Source organism: Staurois parvus, unplaced genomic scaffold, assembly GCF_062004578.1.
Source record: "Staurois parvus isolate SC_StPar_1 unplaced genomic scaffold, SC_StPar_1.0 ptg000132l, whole genome shotgun sequence".
Lineage (NCBI taxonomy): Eukaryota > Metazoa > Chordata > Amphibia > Anura > Ranidae > Staurois > Staurois parvus.
The window spans coordinates 8,416,778-8,439,045 of record NW_028317928.1 but is presented as its reverse complement, the minus strand read 5'-3'; the positions used below and the strand labels follow the sequence as shown (position 1 = coordinate 8,439,045).

The following is a 22,268-nucleotide window of genomic DNA, read 5'->3' as shown; positions in this document are numbered from 1 at the left end:
AGGAATACAAGAACCCCCCTCCAGTAGAAGGAGATCCCCATCCAGGAGGAGTGCAAGGGGATGATTAAAGGGGACCTCTCCCTTCCATCCAGGCATATAGACAAGTACAAGGAGACCCATCCAGGAATACAGGAAACCCCCCCTCCAGTAGAAGGAGACCCCATCCAGGAGGAATGTAGGGGGGTGATTAAAGAAAACTCCTCCCTTCCATCCAGGAATATAGACAAGTACAGGGAGACCCATCCAAGAGTACAGGAACCCCCCCCCCCCAGCAGAAGAGGAGACCCCTATCCAGGAGGAGTGCAGGGGGTGATTAAAGAGGGCCTCTCCCTTCTATTCAGGGCATATAGAGAAGCACAGAGAGACCCCGTCCAGGAATACAAGAGCCCCCCCCCTCCAGTAGGAGACCCCTGTCCAGGAGGACTGCAGGGAGATGATTAAAGGGGACCTCTCCCTTCCATCCAGGCATGTAGACAAGTACAGGGAGACCCATCCAGGAACCTCCCCTAGTAGAAGGAGACCCCCATCAAGGAGTGCAGGGGGTGATTAAAGAGGACCTCTCCCTTCTATTCAGGGCATATAGAGAAGCACAGAGAGACCCCGTCCAGGAATACAAGAACCCCCCCTCCAGTAGGAGATCCCTGTCCAGGAGGAGTACAGGGAGATGATTAAAGGGGACCTCTCCCTTCCATCCAGGCATTCGGCCAAGCACAGCGAGACCCCGTCCAGGAATACTGGAACCGCCCTCCAGTAGGATACCCCCATCGAGGAGTGCAAGGGGATGATTAAAGGGGACCTCTCCCTTTCATCCAGGCATTCAGCCCAGCACAGCGAGACCCTGTCCAGGAATACTGGAACCCCCCCGGGTCGGAGCAGCAGGATGACCAATTGTGTGCTCTGGCCAAGGTTGCATCTCCCAGTGCATCCTCCCCACATAATAAAGTTGCACCCCGGGCACCTGCTCCTTTTGCCCCACCCCATTGCCCCAGCCCTGCCTGTGAGGAACCCAGTGAAGGTCCAGGCAATCAGCTGCAGGAGGAAGACCCGATGAAAGCAATGGGAGGCTGCCGTCTCCCATAACTGGTCATGGCCGCTCGCCTGTAAGTGACCGGCCCTGAAAGCAGATAGCCGACAGGTGATCAGGCCCATTCACAGATGAGAATGTGGACCCCCACCGTACTACTCTTTTTTTTTTTCCCATCCCTCTACTCATCCTCCTCCCACCCTGTCCTTACTTTAACCGTTCAACTCCCCTTTTTATTTCCTCTTTCTGGCTGCTGGAGGATCAACTGTCGCTGGTGGGGGATCTATTGTTACTGGGGGGTCAATTGTTGGTGGAAGGGATCTATTGCTGAGAGAGGGGTCTAATGTTGCTGGCTGCTGGAGAGTCTATTGACGCTAGCGGATCTGGAGGGGATCAACTGTCACTGGTGGGGGATCTATTGGTACTGGGGGGTCAATTGTTGCTGGAAGGAATCTATTGCTGAGGGAGGGGTCTAATGTTGCTGGCTGCTGGAGAGTCTATTGATGCTAGCGGATCTGGAGGGGATCTATTGTCGCTGGTGGGGGATCTATTGTTACTGGGGGTCAGTTGTTGCTGGAAGGAATCTACTGTTGAGGGAGGGGGTCTAATGTTGCTGGCTGCTGGAGTCTATTTATGCTGGTGGATCTGGAGGAAATCTATTGTTGCTGGTGGGGGATATATAGTTACTGGGGGGTCAATAGTTGCTGGAAGGGATCTATTGTTAAGGGAGGGGTCTAATCTTGCTGGCTGCTGGAGAGTCTAGTGATGCTGGCTGCTGGGGGATCTGGAGTAGATCTATTGTCGCTGGTGGGGGATCTATTGTTACTGGGGGGTCAATTGTTGCTGGAAAGGATGTATTGCTGAGGGAGAGTTTCTAATGTTGCTGGCTGCTGGAGAGTATATTGATGCTGGCTGCTAATACCACAAATGATACTTGGCTCTGTATTCTCTATAAGGATCGTTACTGGGAGGTGGGTGAGGGATGGAAGCAAGGGACAGAGCTCAGAGGTGGGCAGTGGGGGACACAGACAATAAGGGACTCAGATGTAGGGGTTCCTGCACCTCTCTGATACATAGCTTAATATTGTACACATCCCAATTTGTAGAGTTTACACTAGTGCTGATACCCTGTCTCTTCGACACACACTGGATTTCAAAGAAAGAATAAACATGCACCACAACTGCCTGGATTTACTGAACTGGCATGGCCATGGTGAAAGGGACCTTAGGAAGTTAAAGTGGTTGGAAACCTCAGACACAAAACAAAGCATATCCCTCTCTAGTGTGTACTTGTCTGTGTCCAGAGCTCTAAGTGTCATTTCTATTTGCTGCCCCATTCCTCTGCTATCTGCATGAGTTGCTTCTGCTAAGATTTCCTGACACCAAGAGAAAAATGGTGACAGTGGAGGGACCTCTAGCTGATTGACAGCCTCAGCTCTGTTCCTGTGTGAAGGGGGAGGGGTGTGTCTCTTTTCACCAATTAGCTCTCAGAGCTTTCCTCACTGATCTCTGCAGTGTGTAATTTTAGCTCTTCCCCCCCCTTTTTTTTTTCTGACAGCTCAGACAAGCTTTAGGGTCCTTTCACACGGACGTACCATTTTTTTTTCTGTTCAGTCACGTTTTTTTCAAAGAAAAAATGGATGAGTTTACATCCATTTTTTCATCCGTTTACATTCGTTTTTTCATTTTTATCATCCGTTTTTCCATCTGTTTCCATCCGTTTTTTCATCTTTTTCATCAGTTTTTCCATCTGTTTACATTGGTTTACATCCATTTTTTATTTGTTTTTTCATCCGTTTACATCAGTTTTTCCATCTGGTTTTTCCTCCGTTTACATCCATTTTTTCCTCCGTTTACATCTGTTTTTCATCCGTTGACATAAATTTTTCGTCCGTTCCGGGTTCTTTTGCAGATGAAAAATAGGGTTTCTTCCATCCAAAAAAAAACGGATGTTAACAGATGCGGGCATTAACGCATGAAAAAAGATGTTCATCCATTTACATCCGCAAGTCCACAAAAATACATAGGGGTCTGTTTTTCATCCGTAAATGGACAGATAAAAAACGGACATACGGAACGCCCGTGTGAAAGGGGCCTAACTGTCGTAGACAAAAGTCAGGTCACCAGCCTGTCATTAGGGCTGTGTATCTCTCAGGATGGACACAAATACTGGATAGACACAAATTTATTAACAGAAAAAAAGTCTTTATTTACAGTTTATATGTATTTAAACCATGTATTTTGCTGTTTGCCTTTGGATCAGCTTTAAGATTTTTTTTTTAGTTAGAAAAACATTTCTTATATTCAGAAAATGAATATTACTCACAATTAGCTCTCTGATGTAATATAAAAAGACAAATCACACATACATAAGGAAACCCGTTTCGCTCCTGTGCCAGTTCTCTAGGACACAACATCTAGTGTGTGTGGGAAATATACAGGTGTTGGACAAAAATACAGAAACACTACATGATTTGCAGGAGTGAAAGTAACGACATGGCGTTGAAAGCGGGAGTGATGCAGCATTCGTTTGCTTCCGCTGTGTGATGAGACACCTAGCTAACAGGTGGGAAGCCCCACTTTCTTCACTGCTTGAGCTGCTAGTAATACGGAGTCATGTCAGAGCTCACTGAGCTTCAAAGAGGGCAAATTGTTGGTGCCGCTTAGCTGGTGCCGCTTAGCTGGTGCCTCTGTGACTGAAGCTGCCAATTTGCCGAAGTCCAGTATCAAAGATTATGACGGCATGTACAGTTTCCAAGAGAAAACTTCGTCTGATAAGTATCAGCTCGGTCAACATGGTCAACTGACCAAAAGAGACAAAAAGACACTGCGCAGGATTGTGCCCCAGAATTAGAAAACAACTGCTGCAAAAGTGACTGCAGAGCTCAATCTCAGTCCCGTGCAGACAGAGTCCGGTGAAGACTGAGATTGAGCTCTGCAGTCACTCTTGCAGCAGTTGTTTTCTTATTTCTTGCAACTCGCCCTGTGAATGTTCTGCTTATGGAGTTCCCTCCACACAGTGTTTGTGGACATGTGCTTTGGAAGACAGAGATTGAGCTCTGCAGTCACTTTTGCAGCAGTTATTTTCTTATTTCTTGCAGCTCGCCCCGTCAATGTTCTGCTTATGGCGTTCCCTCGGCACAGTGTTTGTGGACACGGGCTTTGGAAGACTGAAATTGAGCTCTTCAGTCACTTTTGCAGCAGTTGTTTTCTTATTTCTTACAGCTCGCCCCATGAATGTTCTGTTTATGGGAGTTCCCTCCGCACAGTGTTTCTGGACACGGGCTTTGGAAGACTGAGTTTGAGCTCTGCAGTCACTTTTGCAGCAGTTGTTTTCTTATTCCGGGTCACTATCCTGCACAATGTTCTTTTGTCTTTTTCAGTCAGTTGACCATGTCCACCGTGCTTACGCTCATCAGACAACAATTTCCCAGAAACTGTAAACTGTATACGCCGTCATAACCTTTCATACTGGATCTCGCGGCACGGCAGATAAATTGGCAACTTCAGTCACAGAGGCACCAACAATTTGCCCTTCTTGAAGCTCAGTAAGCTCTGACAAGACTCCGTATTACTAGCAGAGTGCACAGTGAATGACAAAAGTGAGGCTTTCCACCTGTTAGCTAGGTGTCTCATCACACAGCGGAAGGAAAAGAATGTCGTCACTTTCATACCTGCAACCATATAGTGATTCATATTTTTTGCCTAACCCCTGTATCTCTCATGATCACAACCTGAAAGCAGCTTTTTGATGAATGACAAGAGATGACTTCAGAGAAAAACATCTCTTGGGCTGTGATCGTGAATCTCCCCCATATGAATCTTCTTGTGTTTGATAAGATTTGACTTCTGCGAAAAGCATTTTCCACACTTCGGACAGGAAAATGGTTTCTCCCCTGAGTGGGTCCTCTGGTGATTCGCAAGAGTCGACCTTTCAGCAAAACATTTCCCACAATCGGGGCATGCAAAAGGTTTTTCCCCCGTGTGAGTTTTCTGGTGGGAAAGGAGGTTGTCCTTCCGAGCAAAACATCGGCCGCATTCAGAGCAGGAAAACGGCTTCTGTCCTAAATGGGTTCTCAGATGATTGGCAAGGGTGGATCGTTCGGCAAAACATTTCCCACATTCAGAACATGAAAACGGCTTCTCACCCGTGTGTGTCCTCTGATGTGAAACAAGATGGTCTCTCCGGATAAAGCTTTTGCCACATTCATTACAGGAAAAGGGCTTCTCTTGGGAGTGAGTCCTTTCATGATTGGCCAAAGTTGATCTTTCAGCAAAACATTTCCCGCATAACGAACATGAATATGGCTTCTCCCCTGGGTGAGTTCTCTGATGTGAAAGAAGATGGTCCTTTAGAATTGACCTTTCAGAAAAACATTTCCCGCATTCAGAACAGGTAAAAGTCTTAGCGTGCCGCTTCTGATGAAACAGAAGGTTCCCTTTCTGGGAAAAACACTTCCCACATTCTGAACAGGAATATGGTTTTACCCCCGTGTGGGTTCTTTGATGTGCAATAAGGTTGTCCTTCCTGGCAAAGCATCTCCCACATTCGGAACACGAATACGGCTTCACCCCCAAGTGAGTTCGCTGGTGATTGGCAAGGGTCGACCTTTCTGCAAAACACTTCCCACATTTAGAACACGAATATGGCTTCTCCCCTGTGTGAGTCCTCAGGTGTGAAATAAGATGGCCTCTTCGGATAAACCCTTTATCGCAGTAAGAGCAGGAAAAGGGCTTCTCTTCCAAGTGAATTCTTTGATGGTTGGCCAGAGTGGACCTTTCTGCAAAACATTTCCCGCACTGAGGGCAAGAGTATGGCTTCTCACCAGTGTGAGTCCTCTGATGTGAGATAAGGTGTTCTCTTCGAATAAAGTGCCTACCGCACTCAGAACAGGAATATGGCTTCTCTCCTGTGTGACTTCTCTGATGTTTAGCGAGAGTTGTGGCTTCCACAAAACATTTTCCACATTCAGAGCAAGAGTAAGGCCTCTCCACTCTATGAGTCTTTTGATGGAAAATGAGATTTCCTCTCAAGGAAAAACACTTCCCACAGTTCGTACAGGAATAAGGTTTCACCTCTGTGTGGGTTCTCTGATGTATAGCAAGCTTGGTTCGGGACGTAAAACCTCTCCCGCATTCCAGGCACGAGAATGGCCTTTCTCCAGTATGAACTTTTTCATGCGTAATGAGATTTGACCTCTGCGAAAAACATTTTCCACATTCGGAACAGGAAAATGGCTTCTCTCCTGAGTGTATTCTCTGGTGGTTGGCCAGAGTTGCCCTTTCGGCAAAACATCTCCCACACTCTGAACAAGGAAAAGGCTTCTCCCCTGTGTGAGTTCGCTGATGTACGGTCAGATGGGCCCTCCATTTGAAACATTTGCCACATTCTGAACAGGAAAACGGCTTCTCTATGAAATGAGTCTTGTAGTGTCTAATGAATTGTTGTTTTTGAGAAAAACATTTCCCACATTTGGAACATGAATATGGTTTTTCCACTGCCTGATCTTGCTGGTGGGAGGAAGGTTCTCCACTGTGGGACGAAAATTCTCCAGACTCAGAACATGGGAACAATTCATCCTTTCTCTGAGATATATTATCACTGCTGAGAGTGGAGATATGTGGAAAAGACCCCTCATGTGTAGAGAGATTAGAGGACAGGTCTTCACCACGAAGTACTACATGAAGATTTTGGGTAATGGGGTCTTCTCCTGGACAATCTGCTATAATGTCACCATCTGTTTCGTTTGGACAGAAAACTGGACATTTGTCCGGGTTATTCCAGTCGAGTTGTCTATCTAGAGGAAATAAGAAATTGAGGAGAATAAAAGGGGAGGAGCAGTTGAGATTGCTAAATGTAACTCATTCTGAAATTTAGATATGTAACATCCCTGTAGGCTACTCGAGGAAGACAAAACAGCCTGGTAGAGGACCTGCCCTAGCTGGTGACTGGACAAGGAAAGAACAGCAATGTGGCAATGAGGTCATCACTCCTGTCAGCAGTCTCCCAGTGTTTTTGATGGACAGTATGCAATAAAGCATGGCTGGATTACAATGCCCCCCTTCCCAGTGTGCTATGTAGAGGATTACAGGAAGGCAATATTAACCACTTCCTGTCCGGACACTTTTACCCACTTCCTGTCCAGGCCAATTTTCAGCTTTCAGCGCTATCACACATTGAATGACAACTGCGAGGTCATGCAACACTGTAGCCATATGAATTTTTTAGCATTTTTTTGAGACAGATAAAGCTTTATTTTGGTGGTGTTTATTCACCACTTGGATTTTTATTTTTTTTGCTATGTAAATTAAAAAGTCCAAAAATTATTCCGTTATATTTTTAGTAAAAAAAAAAACATAACCCAAATTAGTTTATAACCAAAAATTATAATTTTTAAACATTTTTTTTACTTTTTTTTTATATATTATTTATTTTTTATTTTTTTTACATACTGTCACCCTAGCAGTACAGTGTCACCATGGTGACATTGTACTACTTGTGGGGGGTGATGAATATTTTTTTTTTTTACACTGATTGCTTTTACACCCATAAAGGATGTAAAAGCAATCATTTCTCCTTCTCTCTAGCTGCATTATTGCAGCCATTGAGAACTACTGAGTGAGCTGTGATTGGTCACAGCTTGCCACATGGTACAAGGCTGTTGTGAATAGCCTTGTACCATGTGACCTCTGTGATCATTCACAGATTTCACACGTAGTAAGCAATGATGTCACAACTGACATCTTGCTTACTACTCTGCATGTGATTAGCCAATCAGCGATCACGTGATCGGGACCTCGCACGGAGGTCCCATCCGACAATCGGTGTTTCACTGTGTCCGGAGGACACAACGGGCACTGGATCGCGGTGCTGCGCGCTCCCAGGGAGCGCGCACAAGCAGGGGGCCGGAAAAGCCGTTTATAAACGGCCACCCGACCCTGCACTGCCACCGTCCGGCCGTTTATATACAACGGCCGGACGGGAGGTGGTTAAGAGATATTGTGAAACTTTTATTAGCTAGGGATGCACCAAAATTTCGGTGGCTGAAACGTTTCAGGCGAAAACACCCATTTTGGCCACCGGCTGAAATGAAAAAAGGCACTGCTATAGGTGCCGAAAAAATCCCGCTTCTCACTGCCGCCCACCCAACGTTGCCGCCATTCGGTAGTTCTCAGCCTTACCCGAGAAACCATCGATCCCGGCGCTAGGCATAGAGATGAGTGAAAGAAATATGGCCTCCACTCATCTCTATCCCCTTGGAGGACCGGAGTGATGTCACTTCCCGTTCCGGCCATTTTTTTTTTTTTTTTTAAAGCAGTAGACCAGTGGTGGGCAACCTTTTTTTTCAACTGAGCCAAATCTCGCCAAAACCACGATTGAAATTTATTTTGAGAGCCACATTTTTAAAACTGAAAATACATCCCCCATATAGTAATTCATCCCCCATAGTAATTCATCCCCCATATAGTAATTCATCCCCCATATAGTAATTCATCCCCCATATAGTACTTCATCCCCCATAGTAATTCATCCCCCATATAGTAATTCATCCCCCATAGTAATTCATCCCCCATATAGTAATTCATCCCCCATATAGTAATTCATCCCCCATAGTAATTCATCCCCCATATAGTAATTCATCCCCCATATAGTAATTCATCCCCCATATAGTAATTCATCCCCCATAGTAATTCATCCCCCATATAGTAATTCATCCCCCATATAGTAATTCATCCCCCATATAGTAATTCATCCCCCATATAGTAATTCATCCCCCATAGTAATTCATCCCCCATATAGTAATTCATCCCCCATATAGTAATTCATCCCCCATAGTAATTCATCCCCCATATAGTAATTCATCCCCCATATAGTAATTCATCCCCCATAGTAATTCATCCCCCATAGTAATTCATCCCCCATAGTAATTCATCCCCCACATAGTAATTCATCCCCCACATAGTAATTCATCCCCCATATAGTAATTCATCCCCCACATAGTAATTCATCCCCCATATAGTAATTCATCCCCCATAGTAATTCATCCCCCATAGTAATTCATCCCCCCTATAGTAATTCATTCCCCATATTGTGTCAATTCACTTACCTTTGCTCCGCGCGTTCTTCTCGCCATGTTCCCGCGCCGTTCTGGTCTTCAGGGCGGACTGTGAGAGGAGAGGAGTTCGTCACGCTGCCCCGCCTACATCCTGGCTGCCCCGCCTACATCCTGACAGCTGCAGAGTCCTGACTTTTGGGGCGGCCGCCCGAGAGGAGGGAGGGGGGGCGGCCGCCCGAGAGGAGGGAGGGGAGCGGCCGCCCGAGAGGAGGGAGGGGAGCGGGCGCCCGGCACACAGAAGAGCCGCATTTAAGTTTGTAAAGAGCCACATGTGGCTCGCGACCCGCGGCTTGCCGACCACTGCACTAGACCAATGCTTATTTTTGATCCAATGCTTTACATTGTAGAGGAGAGTTGTGGGGTCTTATTGACCCCGTATTTCTCCATAAAGAGGACCTGTCACTAATTATTTCTATCACAAGGGATGCATGCATTTCTTGTGATAAGAATAAAAGTGATTACATTTTTATTTAAAGGAACAGTGCAAAAAAAAAAATTAAATACATTTTTTTTAAAAAGTTTAAAGTGCCCCATCCCCCCGCGCTCGCATGTAGTGGTGAACGCATACGTAGGTCATGCCCACATATGTAAATGGTGTTCAAACCACTCACGTGAGGTATCGCCACGAACTTCGGATCAAAAGCAATAATTCTCGCACTAGACCTCCTCTGTAACTTTACACTGCTAACCTGTAGAAATTTTTAAAGCATCACCCATGGAGATTTTTAAGTACCGCAGTTTCACGCCATTCCAGGAGCGTGCGCAATTTTAAAGCGTGACATGTTGGGTATCTATTTACTCGCGGTAACATCCTCTTTCATATTTTGCAAAACAATTGGGCTATATATTGGGGGTTTTTTTGTTTTTTTTTTAATCAAAGTGTATTTTTTTCCAAAAAAAAATATTCATTTTTAAAAACTGCTCATTTCGGTTTTCAGCCAAGTGCATTTTGAATTTTCTGTTTCAGCACCAGAATTTTCATTTCGGTGCACCACTACTAAAATTATAATAAAGTGTACGTGTGAGCTACTATAGTGATATTTAAAAAATACTTATAAATGACTGACTCCTAAAATTGTGATGGTGCCTCAACACAAATACACATACTCATAATAATGTGTGAAGATAAACTAATAAAATATTAAATGTGTCGCGCTCCACCTACTAGAAAATGAAATATTTGCAATATTCTCCCCTTCAAACGTGCATATTATGCACTACTGTGCTAAATAATAAATAATGTAAATATATATTATTCCATAGTGATATAAAATAAATTAAAATAAAAACACCTCTGTGCTACAATTGATTATTGAAAAATATTACTAAATATATTATAAATAAATAAGATCAATAATATAAAAAACTGTAATAAATATAATCAAATTCCATATACGTGATATTATTATTATAAGAATTAATAAACAAGAAACCACCATTTAAGGTGATATATATGTGCAAAACAAAATGTGTATGTGCAAAATACACAAAAACATTTTTTAAATAAATAATATTAATAATAAATGATAAATAATAAAATAAAGAAAAAACCTCTATATAATCTTGTTGTGCAAGTGATATTGTGTGCTCACCTCACTTATACAGCCCAAAGTTCTAAATGGAGCTATATACTTATTGTCCTTAACTAGACATAATATGAATGTCCCAATTTTAATCTTTATATATTGTGAAAAATATATTGCTGTTGGAATATTTTTCACAATATATAAAGATTAAAATTGGGACATTCATTTTATGTCTAGTTAAGGACAATAAGTATATAGCTCCATTTAGAACTTTGGGCTGTATAAGTGAGGTGAGCACACAATATCACTTGCACAACAAGATTATATAGAGGTTTTTTCTTTATTTTATTATTTATCATTTATTATTAATTATTATTATTTATTTAAAAAAATTTTTGTGTATTTTGTATTTTGCACATACACATTTTGTTTTGCACATATATATCACCTTAAATGGTGGTTTCTTGTTTATTAATTCTTATAATAATATCACGTATATGGAATTTGATTATATTTATTACAGTTTTTTATATTATTGATCTTATTTATTTATAATATATTTAGTAATATTTTTCAATAATCAATTGTAGCACAGAGGTGTTTTTATTTTAATTTATTTTATATCACTATGGAATAATATATATTTATATTATTTATTATTTAGCACAGTAGTGCATGATATGCACGTTTGAAGGGGAGAATATTGCAAATATTTCATTTTCTAGTAGGTGGAGTGCGACACATTTAATATTTTATTGGTGCACCACTACTATTAGCTGTATACAAAAACACATTGGGATTCAGTGTCACACTAAATAGAAAGAAACATAAAATTGTATTTGTACTTTGGATAAAGCCTTCTCCATATTGTTTTTCTCTCTTGTATCTATAGGTTCTCACAAAACCCTAAGTATTCCCAAGTAACGTAAATTTTTATTTTTATTTCCATTACTTTTCCTAAATCGCAACAGCAACGTTACCATATACATTTTCACCATTCCCTAAAAGGTACCAAAGGTGGGCCATGAGCTTTGAGACCTTCTGGCATTGTCTGGAACACCCCACCACCCCAGATTATTTCCCATGCCTATCCTAACCATATCAAGGTTCGGTTTCCAGAGGTACCATGGCATAATGAAGCTTCTCATTCTTTCTGCTTTCCTCTGCATAGATCAGGGGTGTCAAACTGGTGGCCCTCCAGCTGTTCGGAAACTACAAGTCCCAACATGCTTCTACCTTTGGGAGTCATGCTTGTAACTGTCAATCTTGCAATGCCTCATGGGACTTGTAGTTTGGCAACATCTGGAGGGCCGCCAGTTTGACACCTGTGGCATAGATCCTTCCTTTTACATTTTGTATTTTTTCTTACATGTCTATATCACCCTTCTGTCTGAAAAACATGCCTGCTGTGCCTCATACACTGTACGTTGGACACACTCTAGAAGCAATCCCTGATTTTCAATGAGTCATGTCTACTGCAGCCATCAGCTTGTGATTACAGGTTCACTCTTTGGATGTACATAGTACATTCAAAGAGCTGAACTGGTTAATACATAGAATGCATTAGAGTCAAAAACCTTCCGCCTTTAGAACCAATTTAATAAAAAAGATTTCTCAACGGCCTAAAAGGTCCAATAGTTATGGAAACGTTTAACTCGTTTGTGCCCCTGTACATCCCTATTTCCTTTTCAGCAATTTGTCCACATACAGTACCTTGAAAAAGCATTCATTTTCCACGCTTTGTCTTGTTACAACCAAAAACGTTAATTTTTGGGGGGATTTTATGTGATAGACCAACACAAAGTGGTACACCATTGTGAATTTTATCCCTGACATGTCTGGTGTGTTCCTTGGCCTACATGATGCTGTTTGTTCACTAATGTGAACCCTCTGAAGGCTTCACAGAACAGCTGTATTTATACTGAGATTAAATTACACATTTACTAATTAAGTGACTTCTGAAGGCAGTTGGTTCCACTAGATTTTAGTGGTAAAGAGGGCTAAATACAAATGCATGCCACACTTTTCAGATATTTGTAAAAAATGTTGAAAACTATTTATCATTTTCCTTCCACTTCACAATGGTGTGCCACTTTGTGTTGGTCTATCACATCAAATCCCAATAAAATACATTTACGTTTTTGGTTGTAACATGACAACATGGGGAACATTTCCGGGGGGGGGGGATTTTTTCAAGGCAATGTATGTACTTCTTGTCAGGGTGGGCCCTACAACCTTAAACAGCCCACCAAAGCTCAAGTCTGCACACTGAAAGGCTGATTATATGGCTCTATACACCACCACAATGGATTTGAAATGAAACGAACAAGATGTGCTTTAACTGCAGACTGTCAGCTTTAATTTGAGGGTATTTACATCCAAGTCAGGTGAACGGTGTAGGAATTACAACAGTTTGCATATGTGCCTCCCACTTTTTAAGGGACCAAAAGTAATGGGACAATTGGCTTCTTAGCTGTTCCATGGCCAGGTGTGTGTTATTCCCTCATTATCCCAATTACAATGAGCAGAAAAAAGGTCCAGAGTTCATTTCAAGTGTGCTATTTGCATTTGGAATCTGTTGCTGTCAACTCTCAAGATGAGATCCAAAGTGCTGTCACCATCAGTGAAGCAAGCCATCATTAGGCTGAAAAAACAAAACAAACCCATCAGAGAGATAGCAAAAACATTAGGCGTGGCCAAAACAACTGTTTGGAACATTCTTAAAAAGAAGGAACGCACCGGTGAGCTCAGCAACACCAAAAGACCCGGAAGACCACGGAAAACAACTGTGGTGGATGACTGAAGAATTCTTTCCCTGGTGAAGAAAACACCCTTCACAACAGTTGGCCAGATCAGGAACACTCTCCAGGAGGTAGGTGTATGTGTGTCAAAGTCAACAATCAAGAGAAGACTTCACCAGAGTGAATACAGAGGGTTCACCACAAGATGTAAACCATTGGTGAGCCTCAAAAACAGGAAGGCCAGATTAGAGTTTGCCAAACGACATCTAAAAAAGCCTTCACAGTTCTGGAACAACATCCTATGGACAGATGAGACCAAGATCAACTTGTACCAGAGTGATGGGAAGAGAAGAGTATGGAGAAGGAAAGGAACTGCTCATGATCATAAGCATACCACCTCATCAGTGAAGCATGGTGGTGGTAGTGTCATGGCGTGGGCATGTATGGCTGCCAATGGAACTGGTTCTCTTGTATTTATTGATGATTTGACTGCTGACAAAAGCAGCAGGATGAATTCTGAAGTGTTTCGGGCAATATTATCTGCTCATATTCAGCCAAATGCTTTAGAACTCATTGGACGCAGCTTCACAGTGCAGATGGACAATGACCCAAAGCATACTGCAAAAGCAACCAAAGAGTTTTTTAAGGAAAAGAAGTGGAATGTTATGCAATGGCCAAGTCAATCACCTGACCTGAATCCGATTGAGCATGCATTTCACTTGCTGAAGACAAAACTGAAGGGAAAATGCCCCAAGAACAAGCAGGAACTGAAGACAGTTGCAGTAGAGGCCTGGCAGAGCATCACCAGGGATGAAACCCAGCATCTGGTGATGTCTATGCGTTCCAGACTTCAGGCTGTAATTGACTGCAAAGGATTTGCAACCAAGTATTACAAAGTGAAAGTTTGATTTATGATTATTATTCTGTCCCATTACTTTTGGTCCCTTAAGAAGTGGGAGGCACATATGCAAAGTGTTGTAATTCCAACACTGTTCACCTGATTTGGATGTAAATACCCTCAAATTAAAGCTGACAGTCTGCAGTTAAAGCACATCTTGTTCGTTTCATTTCAAATCCATTGTGGTGGTGTATAGAGCCAAAAATGTTAGAATTGTGTTGATGTCCCAATATTTATGGACCTGACTGTAGGTATTTTGCTCTTTCCAATCGCGCCGTGGTTTGATAGACATCTATCACACTCGAATTAACCACTTCCCATCCGGCCCATGTACATAAACGGCCGGACAGGAGCAGTGCAGGAGCGGGTGGCCATTTCTAAATGGCCTCCGCATTCACTGCCTGTGCGCGCTCCCTGGGAGTGAGCGACACCGCGATCCGGTGCCCACTGTGTCCGGAGAACACCGATCACTGTATGGGACCTCTGAGTGAGGTCCTGATCATGTGATCACTGATTGGCCAATCAGTGATCACATCAATAGTAGTAAACAAGATGTCACTTCCTGACATCTTTGCTTACTACTTGTGAAATCTGTGAATGATCACAGAGGTCACATGGTACAAGGCTATTCACAACAGCCTTGTACCATGTGACAAGCTGTGATCAATCACAGCTCGCACAGCATTTCTCAATGGCTGCAAGAATGCAGCCAGAGAGAAGGAGAAATGATTGTTTTTACAAATCTTTCTATGCCGAAGCTTTCCAGCCATTAGTTAAACACTGGGATAAGTGTAGAAATGTAGCAGGGGAGTATGTAAAAGAATTAAATGCAGTTTCCACTCCTTGAAATTTGTTCTTTTATTATATAAACTCATAAGTCCCGGTTTGACTTGAACTCCCCTCGTATTTGACTTGTAATAGAACTCACCTAGGCAGATCTCTATAGGAATTTCCTCCTCTTCAATCTTCAACCGTATTTCTTCCTCCTCTTCAACTTTGACAATAGTCTGAGTGGTTCTGGTGTCTCCAGGATCTGTGAATAAAGATGAGAGTGAAGCCCCCTGTATTGAGATGTATGAGAGTGTCAGGGCAGGAGCGATGGAATGGGCAGACAGGCCTATGGTAAGGTCACGCAGCGACTGACGACAGCCACTCCCCACAGACCAGAGTCCCTCAGGGCGCGGAGTCTAAGCCCCGGGCTGCCCTTCACCAGGGCCCCTGATGGTGGGGATGGACTTGACGCAGCCTAAGACCAGGTCGCGGCCCCCGAGTAACCCCAGCTGCGGTAACGACTGCCACCAATGGCGGACAGCTAGTGGGAGCTAGATGGGAAAACGTGTAGCGTGGTCAGACAGGCCGGGTCTATAACAACGGAGCAGACAGTACAAGACGGTAGGCAAAGAATACTCAGGTCACGGGCCGGGTTCAGCAACGGGAGGTCAGGTAAAGGGTTAAAGCAGAGAATAGTCTTGTCCAAGCCGAGTCGGTTACCAGGAGAGCAATGAGAACTGAACAAGAGCTTGCTGCAAGGGAACATACAGGACACGAATGCAAAGAGCAAGTGCAGACAACAGGCTTAAATGTGATCAACCACACCCCTCTACGGGAGGGACCGCAGAGGCCTGAAAGCATAAAAGGCTCCCACCATGCTTTGCAGAAACCTAAGATGGATGCCAGCACATGTAGCAGCACAACCTCTGAGGTAAGGTAGGACCTTGACAGAGAGACCCCAGAGAGTGTGTGTGGGGGGAGACTGGTCACGTCTCAATGACATGATGTGAGGAGGAGAGCCGGAGTCTAATAAAGGCTGATGGCTCCTGACCCCCCCCCCCCACTGGACACATACTGTCCCCCCATTACTGTCTACTGACAGAGGAGGGGGGAGAAGAAGAGATTGTTGTAGTGACTGAACAAGGAGGATCTGGGACTCTTCTCTGGATTTAGTGTTTATTCCTCACCTGTGCTGATCTCTGGAGGAACGTCCTCCTCCTTACATAGGTCATCACCCATCGTGTATGGATCTTCTGCTTCTTCCTCTCTCCATTGTTCATCAACTCTCACGTATGACTCTTCATTCTAATATTTATAAAAGCACACAGATACAGTATGTATTATCTTTTCAGATCAAACATTATATAGTATTGTTAGAATTCTCATTTGCCTCTACCTGATCCTCCTGAGGGATCTCCTGATGTTCCTGTATGGAGTCCCGGGAATACAGAGGACAGGGACATCTCTCTGGCGGGTTCCCATTACTGGATCCATCTGTAGGAAACACACACACTGATTGAATACAATGGGAGGATTAAATGTTTGTGCCACTCTTCTAAATTGAGAAAGCAGAGCAGATGCTGCTCCAAATAAACAAAATGGTGCAAGTCCCATGTGTTAATTAGGGTCGATCTGCAGGGGTGGACTGACAACTCATGGGGCCCCCGGGCAATAGGGGATCATGGGGTCCCTGTGTCCTTGCCCAAACTCCAAAAAGCTTATGAAAAAGGTACCAGGGGCATCTCAGGGGGCCCCCTACTGACCCCGGGCCCTCGGGCAGTGCCCGAGTTTCCAAATGGTCAGTCCGCCCCCGTCGATCTGTTACCTGTTCTATACCATACCTGTAATAGATACAGAACAGAGGGCAGTACAGTTGCAGCAGCATACTCCGGATTCCTCTGCCCATTCCTACACCCACACTCAGCTGAATGCAGGAGAGAAAGAGGAGGGTGTTAACCCTGCATACTCTGTTCGTGCAATGTAATCACTGCCCGAGCAGAGAGGGATGTGAGTCGTCTGGTGACAAATCACACCCTGTTTCCCAGGTCCAACCAGGTGGGGATCTGCAGCAGTTTTGTACTTTGAAAACTAACGCATTTTTTTGTTAATTAGGTGCAGACCATGCATCAGTTTCTATTTCAGTCTGAAAAAGGTCTATCTGCTTAGTTAATATGGCGCACACCAATGGCGAAGGAAGCTTATTTAATTCTCCACGATTTTTTCAATGTGTTTATATCAGAGGATGTGTGTATCTAGGTTGATCCTCAGTACAAGAAATGAAAGTCTCCTCTTACCCGGTGATGTGAGGGGTGGCCGGTTCTCCATCATGACGTCCTTTTACAGATCCTTGTGTTCTTCTATATGCTCCCACTCCTCTATTGTTTCTATGTCTTTTTATCAGAGGATGTGTGTATATAGGTGGATCCTCAATACAAGAAATTAAAGTCTCCTCTTACCCGGTGATGTGACGGGGGGCCGGTTCTCCATCATGGAATCCTTGAACAGATCCTTGTGTCCTATATACTCCCACTCCTCCATGGAGTAAGGCAAAGTGTTATCCTGACACCTTATAGGAACCTGACACACACAATGATACAGTCACCATACAGACACATCCCTTGTCTGTTACTGGATAATGTCCCAGAATTCCCGGCACCGCTCACCTCTCCCGTCAGCAGCTCAATGATCTCACTGGTGACTTCTTCAACCTTCTTGTTTATTCTCAGGTAGTGAGTTGGAGAATCTATATCGGGGCTTTGGGTCTTCATCATGTTGGAAGCCACCAAGCCATCAGATAACTTGAAAGTTATATAATTCTATATACAAAGCAAAGTTATCAAGTTATAACATACAAGTCTAAATATTCTCATTGTATCCAAATTAATAAAATGTACATAAATTTTATATCTCAAAACAAATTTGTTTTAAAAAGTGTCATGTGACCTCCCAGAATCCTCCTTACCTCTTCGGTCAGGTCTGTGTTTTATTACTAGATATAAGAGTGATGTCATGTGACCTCCCAGAATCCTCCTCACCTCTCCGGTCAGGTCTGTGTTTTATTAATAGAGATATGAGTAATGTAATTTGACCTCCCAGAATCCTCCTCACCTCTCCGGTCAGCAGGTGGATAACCTCTAAGGTTAGTTGTAATATCCTCTCAGTCATGTGACTCCGCTGCCTCTCCATTCTTAGTCACGTCCTTGTAAATCTTTGGCTTTCGATTAATCTGTTTTTGGTGTACCATAAATTGAAAAATCTGAAATCAGAACAAATACAAAACAGAAACATAAACACATATAGAAGAGAGCTCCAATGTATTTATTGTAGAGTAAATGCCTTGTGCAATGGAGGTAAGGATCACATAGGGGAAGATTTACTAAAACTGGAGCACTCAGAGTTTGGTGCAGCTCTGCGTGGTAGCCAGTCAGCTTCTAACTTCAGCTTGTTCAATTCTTTGACAATAAAACCTGGAAGCTGATTGGTTTCTATCCAGAGATGCACCAGATTTTGCACTCTCCAGATTACGTAAATCTCCCCCTTACAGTAATGCAAGACAGTATTCATTTTCATACAAACACACATCTAAACCTATAGGAGATCTAAAATATCTAGTAATGGTCAATGTATTTAACAAATCCTTATTTAAAATATGGGCATTACCAAAGGGCTACACGTAACATTCATTGAATGTAGTGCTACTAAAAGCCATCAGAGACTTCAGGCATGCTATTGGAGATGGTCAGAGACTGTCACAGTGTGAGGAAAGTACTGCTGAGAACCAACAGTTGTCAGGGGAGGGATCGGCACCGATCATCTGGGCACCGATGATCGGTGCCCAGCAGTGCCGCCCACAAGTGCCCAGCAGTGCCACCCACCTATGCCCAGCAGTGCCATCCATCAGTGCCGCTCAGTAGTGCCACCCAGCAGTGCCGCCAGTCAGTACCGTCAGTACGTGACCATCAGTGCAGAGTATCAGTGCCCATCAGTCCTGCCTATCAGTGCAGCCTCATCAACGCACATCAGTGAAGGAGAAAAATTTTATAATAGAAACAAAGAAAAACTTATTTTTGTTTGCTCTTTTTTTTGTTTATAGCACAAAAAATCAAACACCCAGCGGTGAGTAAATACCACCAAAAGAAATCTCTATTTGTGTGAAAAAAAAAGATAAAAATGTCATATGAGTACAGTGTTGCATGACTGCGCAATTGTCATTCAAAGTGCGACAGCACTGAATGCTGACCTGGGCAGGAAGGGGGTAGAAGTGCCTGGTAGGCAAAGGGTTAAATGTCAGCTTCAAAATTGGTCATTTTTGTTTCAGATTGGAGTCTCTTTAAATGTTCTTCTACAGTAGGGAAGGGGTTAAGAAAGTGTAGAGTAAATATTCCCAAGGGATAAAATGGCCAAAAAAGCTCTGAGTAATGACACAAAGGTCCTAATTTGAGGCCGCTACCGCTTCACTTGAGATGTCCCAGGTTCTGCTACTATTGAGCTTCATTGGAAGCCTCCAATCCTGGAGCCTGAGCAGTATGTAAATCTTGACTTTGCTCCAAGTCAGAGTTTGCCCACACCCACACAGGCAGCCATATTGTACTTTGAGAAGTAGGGTAAAGTGGCCTGAGGTGGAGCAAAGTCCTAACCGTTATACTCTGTACATCCCAGGTATAGGTGCCCCAGTAGATGAACTACGCTAAGACCATGGTGTGTACTACCTGAGCACCACTTGTGCCACCCTACACCACCCGAGTTATATTTATCTCTATAGCACCCCCCAGGGGTGGTACAAGCTCTGTTAGGACCCAAAGGCATAAAAGGTCAAAGTGCGCCCCCATGACCTAGGAACTACTTTGGCAGCTCCTATTTGTGCCTCCTTCCCACTAAAGCGCCCACGATGGCTGCCTCTTCTGCCAACCCCTGGGTCTGGCCCTGGAGACCCCAATACACCAGAGGAGACAAATTTCCTAAGTGCACAGCCTCTGCCCCCTGCCTGTGTGCTATATAGAGAACATGTGACCCAACCCACCAGGTCACATTACCCACCCCCATCCATCCATATAGGCAATACTAGGACCCCCTCTTCTCATAAAAAAAATACATTATTACCTCTTCCTCTCTGTGTACACTCTGCAGCCTCACACACCCCAACCAGGAAATCCCTAAACTCCTCCCCAGCTTCTCACCAGGTCTACGGCAAAATGGCCGCCTCAGACAATAAAAACTATTAAAAAAGAAACTTGTATTAAACTCCATCATTAAACTTAATCTGCGACTAACCTGTCTATACTCGGGAGCTTGCAGAAATGGTTGTACTCTTCAATAAAATAGTAAGATTGTTAATACGTCGACTAAAGGAAAATGGCCGCCACGCTGCCTTTCGTCACTATAGCAACCAGGAAGCGGCGTCTAGCCGGACCTAGCTAGCAACCAGGAAGCGGCCGTGGAACGCACAACAGCCCGGAGTGAGATGCTGGGGGGAAGTGGAAGGAGCTTTGTGCTGATGATAGAGACGATGTCGGAGGCTTTGTTAGAACTGTAAATATTAGTCACGAAAGGATTAGTCTAATGACGTGGAAATTAGAATTATCTTTAAGTCGCCCCAATATATACACATATATATATACATATATATATATACACACACAACATACATATATATATATATATATATATATACATACATATATATATATATATATATATATACACATATATATATATGTACCTGGTGTTTGGATAAGTTTGTCCAACCTGTAGATGTAGACATGGCAAACATAAGAAGAAAGCCTAGTGCATTACCATAGGACCTTAACCGTTTCAATACCGGGCAATTTTACACCTTCCTGCCCAGGCCATTTTTCACATTTCAGCGCTCTCACACTTTGAATGACAATTGCGCGGTCATACAACATTGTACCCAAACTAAAATTTTATCAATTTCTTCACACAACTAGAGCTTTCTTTTGGTGGTATTTAATCACCGCTGGGGTTTTTATTTTTTGCTAAATTAACAAAAAAAGACCAAAAATTTTGAAAAAAAACACGTTTTTCTTTGTTTCTGTTATAAAAGTTTACAAATAAATAATTGTTCTTCATAAATTTAGGTCGAGATGTATTCTGCTACATGTCTTTGGTGAAAAAAATCCAAATTAGGATGTATTATTTAGTCTGTAGGAAAGTTATAGCGTTTACAAACTATGGTATAGATCTGAAAATTGATCAATCCTGAAGTACTGACGGCCAATCTAATTTCTTGAGGTCCAAGAATGTCAGAACAGTACAGATATCCCCCAAATGACCCCTTTTTGCAAAGTAGACAGTCCGACATACTTCATAAGAGGCATGGCAAGTTTTTTGAAGTTGTATTTTTTTTGTCATAATTTTTCGGAAAATTAAAAAATTTAAAAAATTATTTTCACTATTTTGTTTTTACATACTGTCACCAGTGCAGTACAGCATCATCATATAACTGGCATGGCGGTGAACAGGGACACTGACTGGTGACAGTATGAAAAAAAATATATATATATATATTTTTTTTATTATTTTTAATTTTTTATTACATTTTTTTATTTTTTTTTAAAGATTTTTTTTCATAATTTACTATGACCAAAGTAGTACAATGTTACCATAGTAACATTGTACTACTTTGGGGAAGTGATCAGTATTTTTTTTTTTTTTTACACAATTTGCTTATAGCAAAGAATTACTTTGCTATAAGCAAGCATTTACCTGAATGAAATCGATTCATTCAGGTTTTTTTTTTTTTGTGCTTAGCTGTGATTTGCTCACAGCTAATCACATGACATGTGCATGTGATTAGCTGTGACCATTCACAGCTAGGCACTAGTATAAAATGGATGGCATGAATGAAGCCATCCATTGTATACAACTGTCATGTGACCTGCTGTGATTGGTCACAGCAGGTCACATGGTACCAGCAACGGGGGCCGGTACTCAGATCTGTCATCGGCCGTGTCCGAGGTACACGGCCGGTGACAGATCGCGCCGCTGCGAGGCTCTGCATTACCGCAAACTGCGCATGTGCAGGTGCACGCCAAATGGCGTGCACCCGGAATGCTGATGCGCTTTTGAAGCCGCCAAACGGCCATTGGCCGGGCGGCTAATGGTTAATAAATAGATAAAAAGAATATCAAACTACTCACAAAATAAAATAGTCAAGTGCATGTAAAAGAT

At 43.0% G+C, this 22,268-nt stretch overlaps 1 protein-coding gene across 1 annotated transcript in view; it reads right to left on the bottom strand.

The window, feature by feature from the left end:
• LOC149466300 (uncharacterized) overlaps window positions 1-20,225 on the bottom strand; it is a 40,433-nt gene extending 20,208 nt beyond the window's left edge. The window contains 8 exon segments of the mRNA XM_089672991.1: window positions 4,808-6,822; window positions 15,235-15,339; window positions 16,265-16,382; window positions 16,474-16,571; window positions 17,534-17,654; window positions 17,741-17,893; window positions 18,186-18,333; window positions 20,178-20,225. Coding sequence (XP_089529117.1) covers window positions 4,808-6,822; window positions 15,235-15,339; window positions 16,265-16,382; window positions 16,474-16,571; window positions 17,534-17,654; window positions 17,741-17,893; window positions 18,186-18,263 — 2,688 coding nt within the window. The 5' untranslated portion in view covers window positions 18,264-18,333; window positions 20,178-20,225.
• Window positions 20,226-22,268: the final 2,043 nt, after the last annotated feature.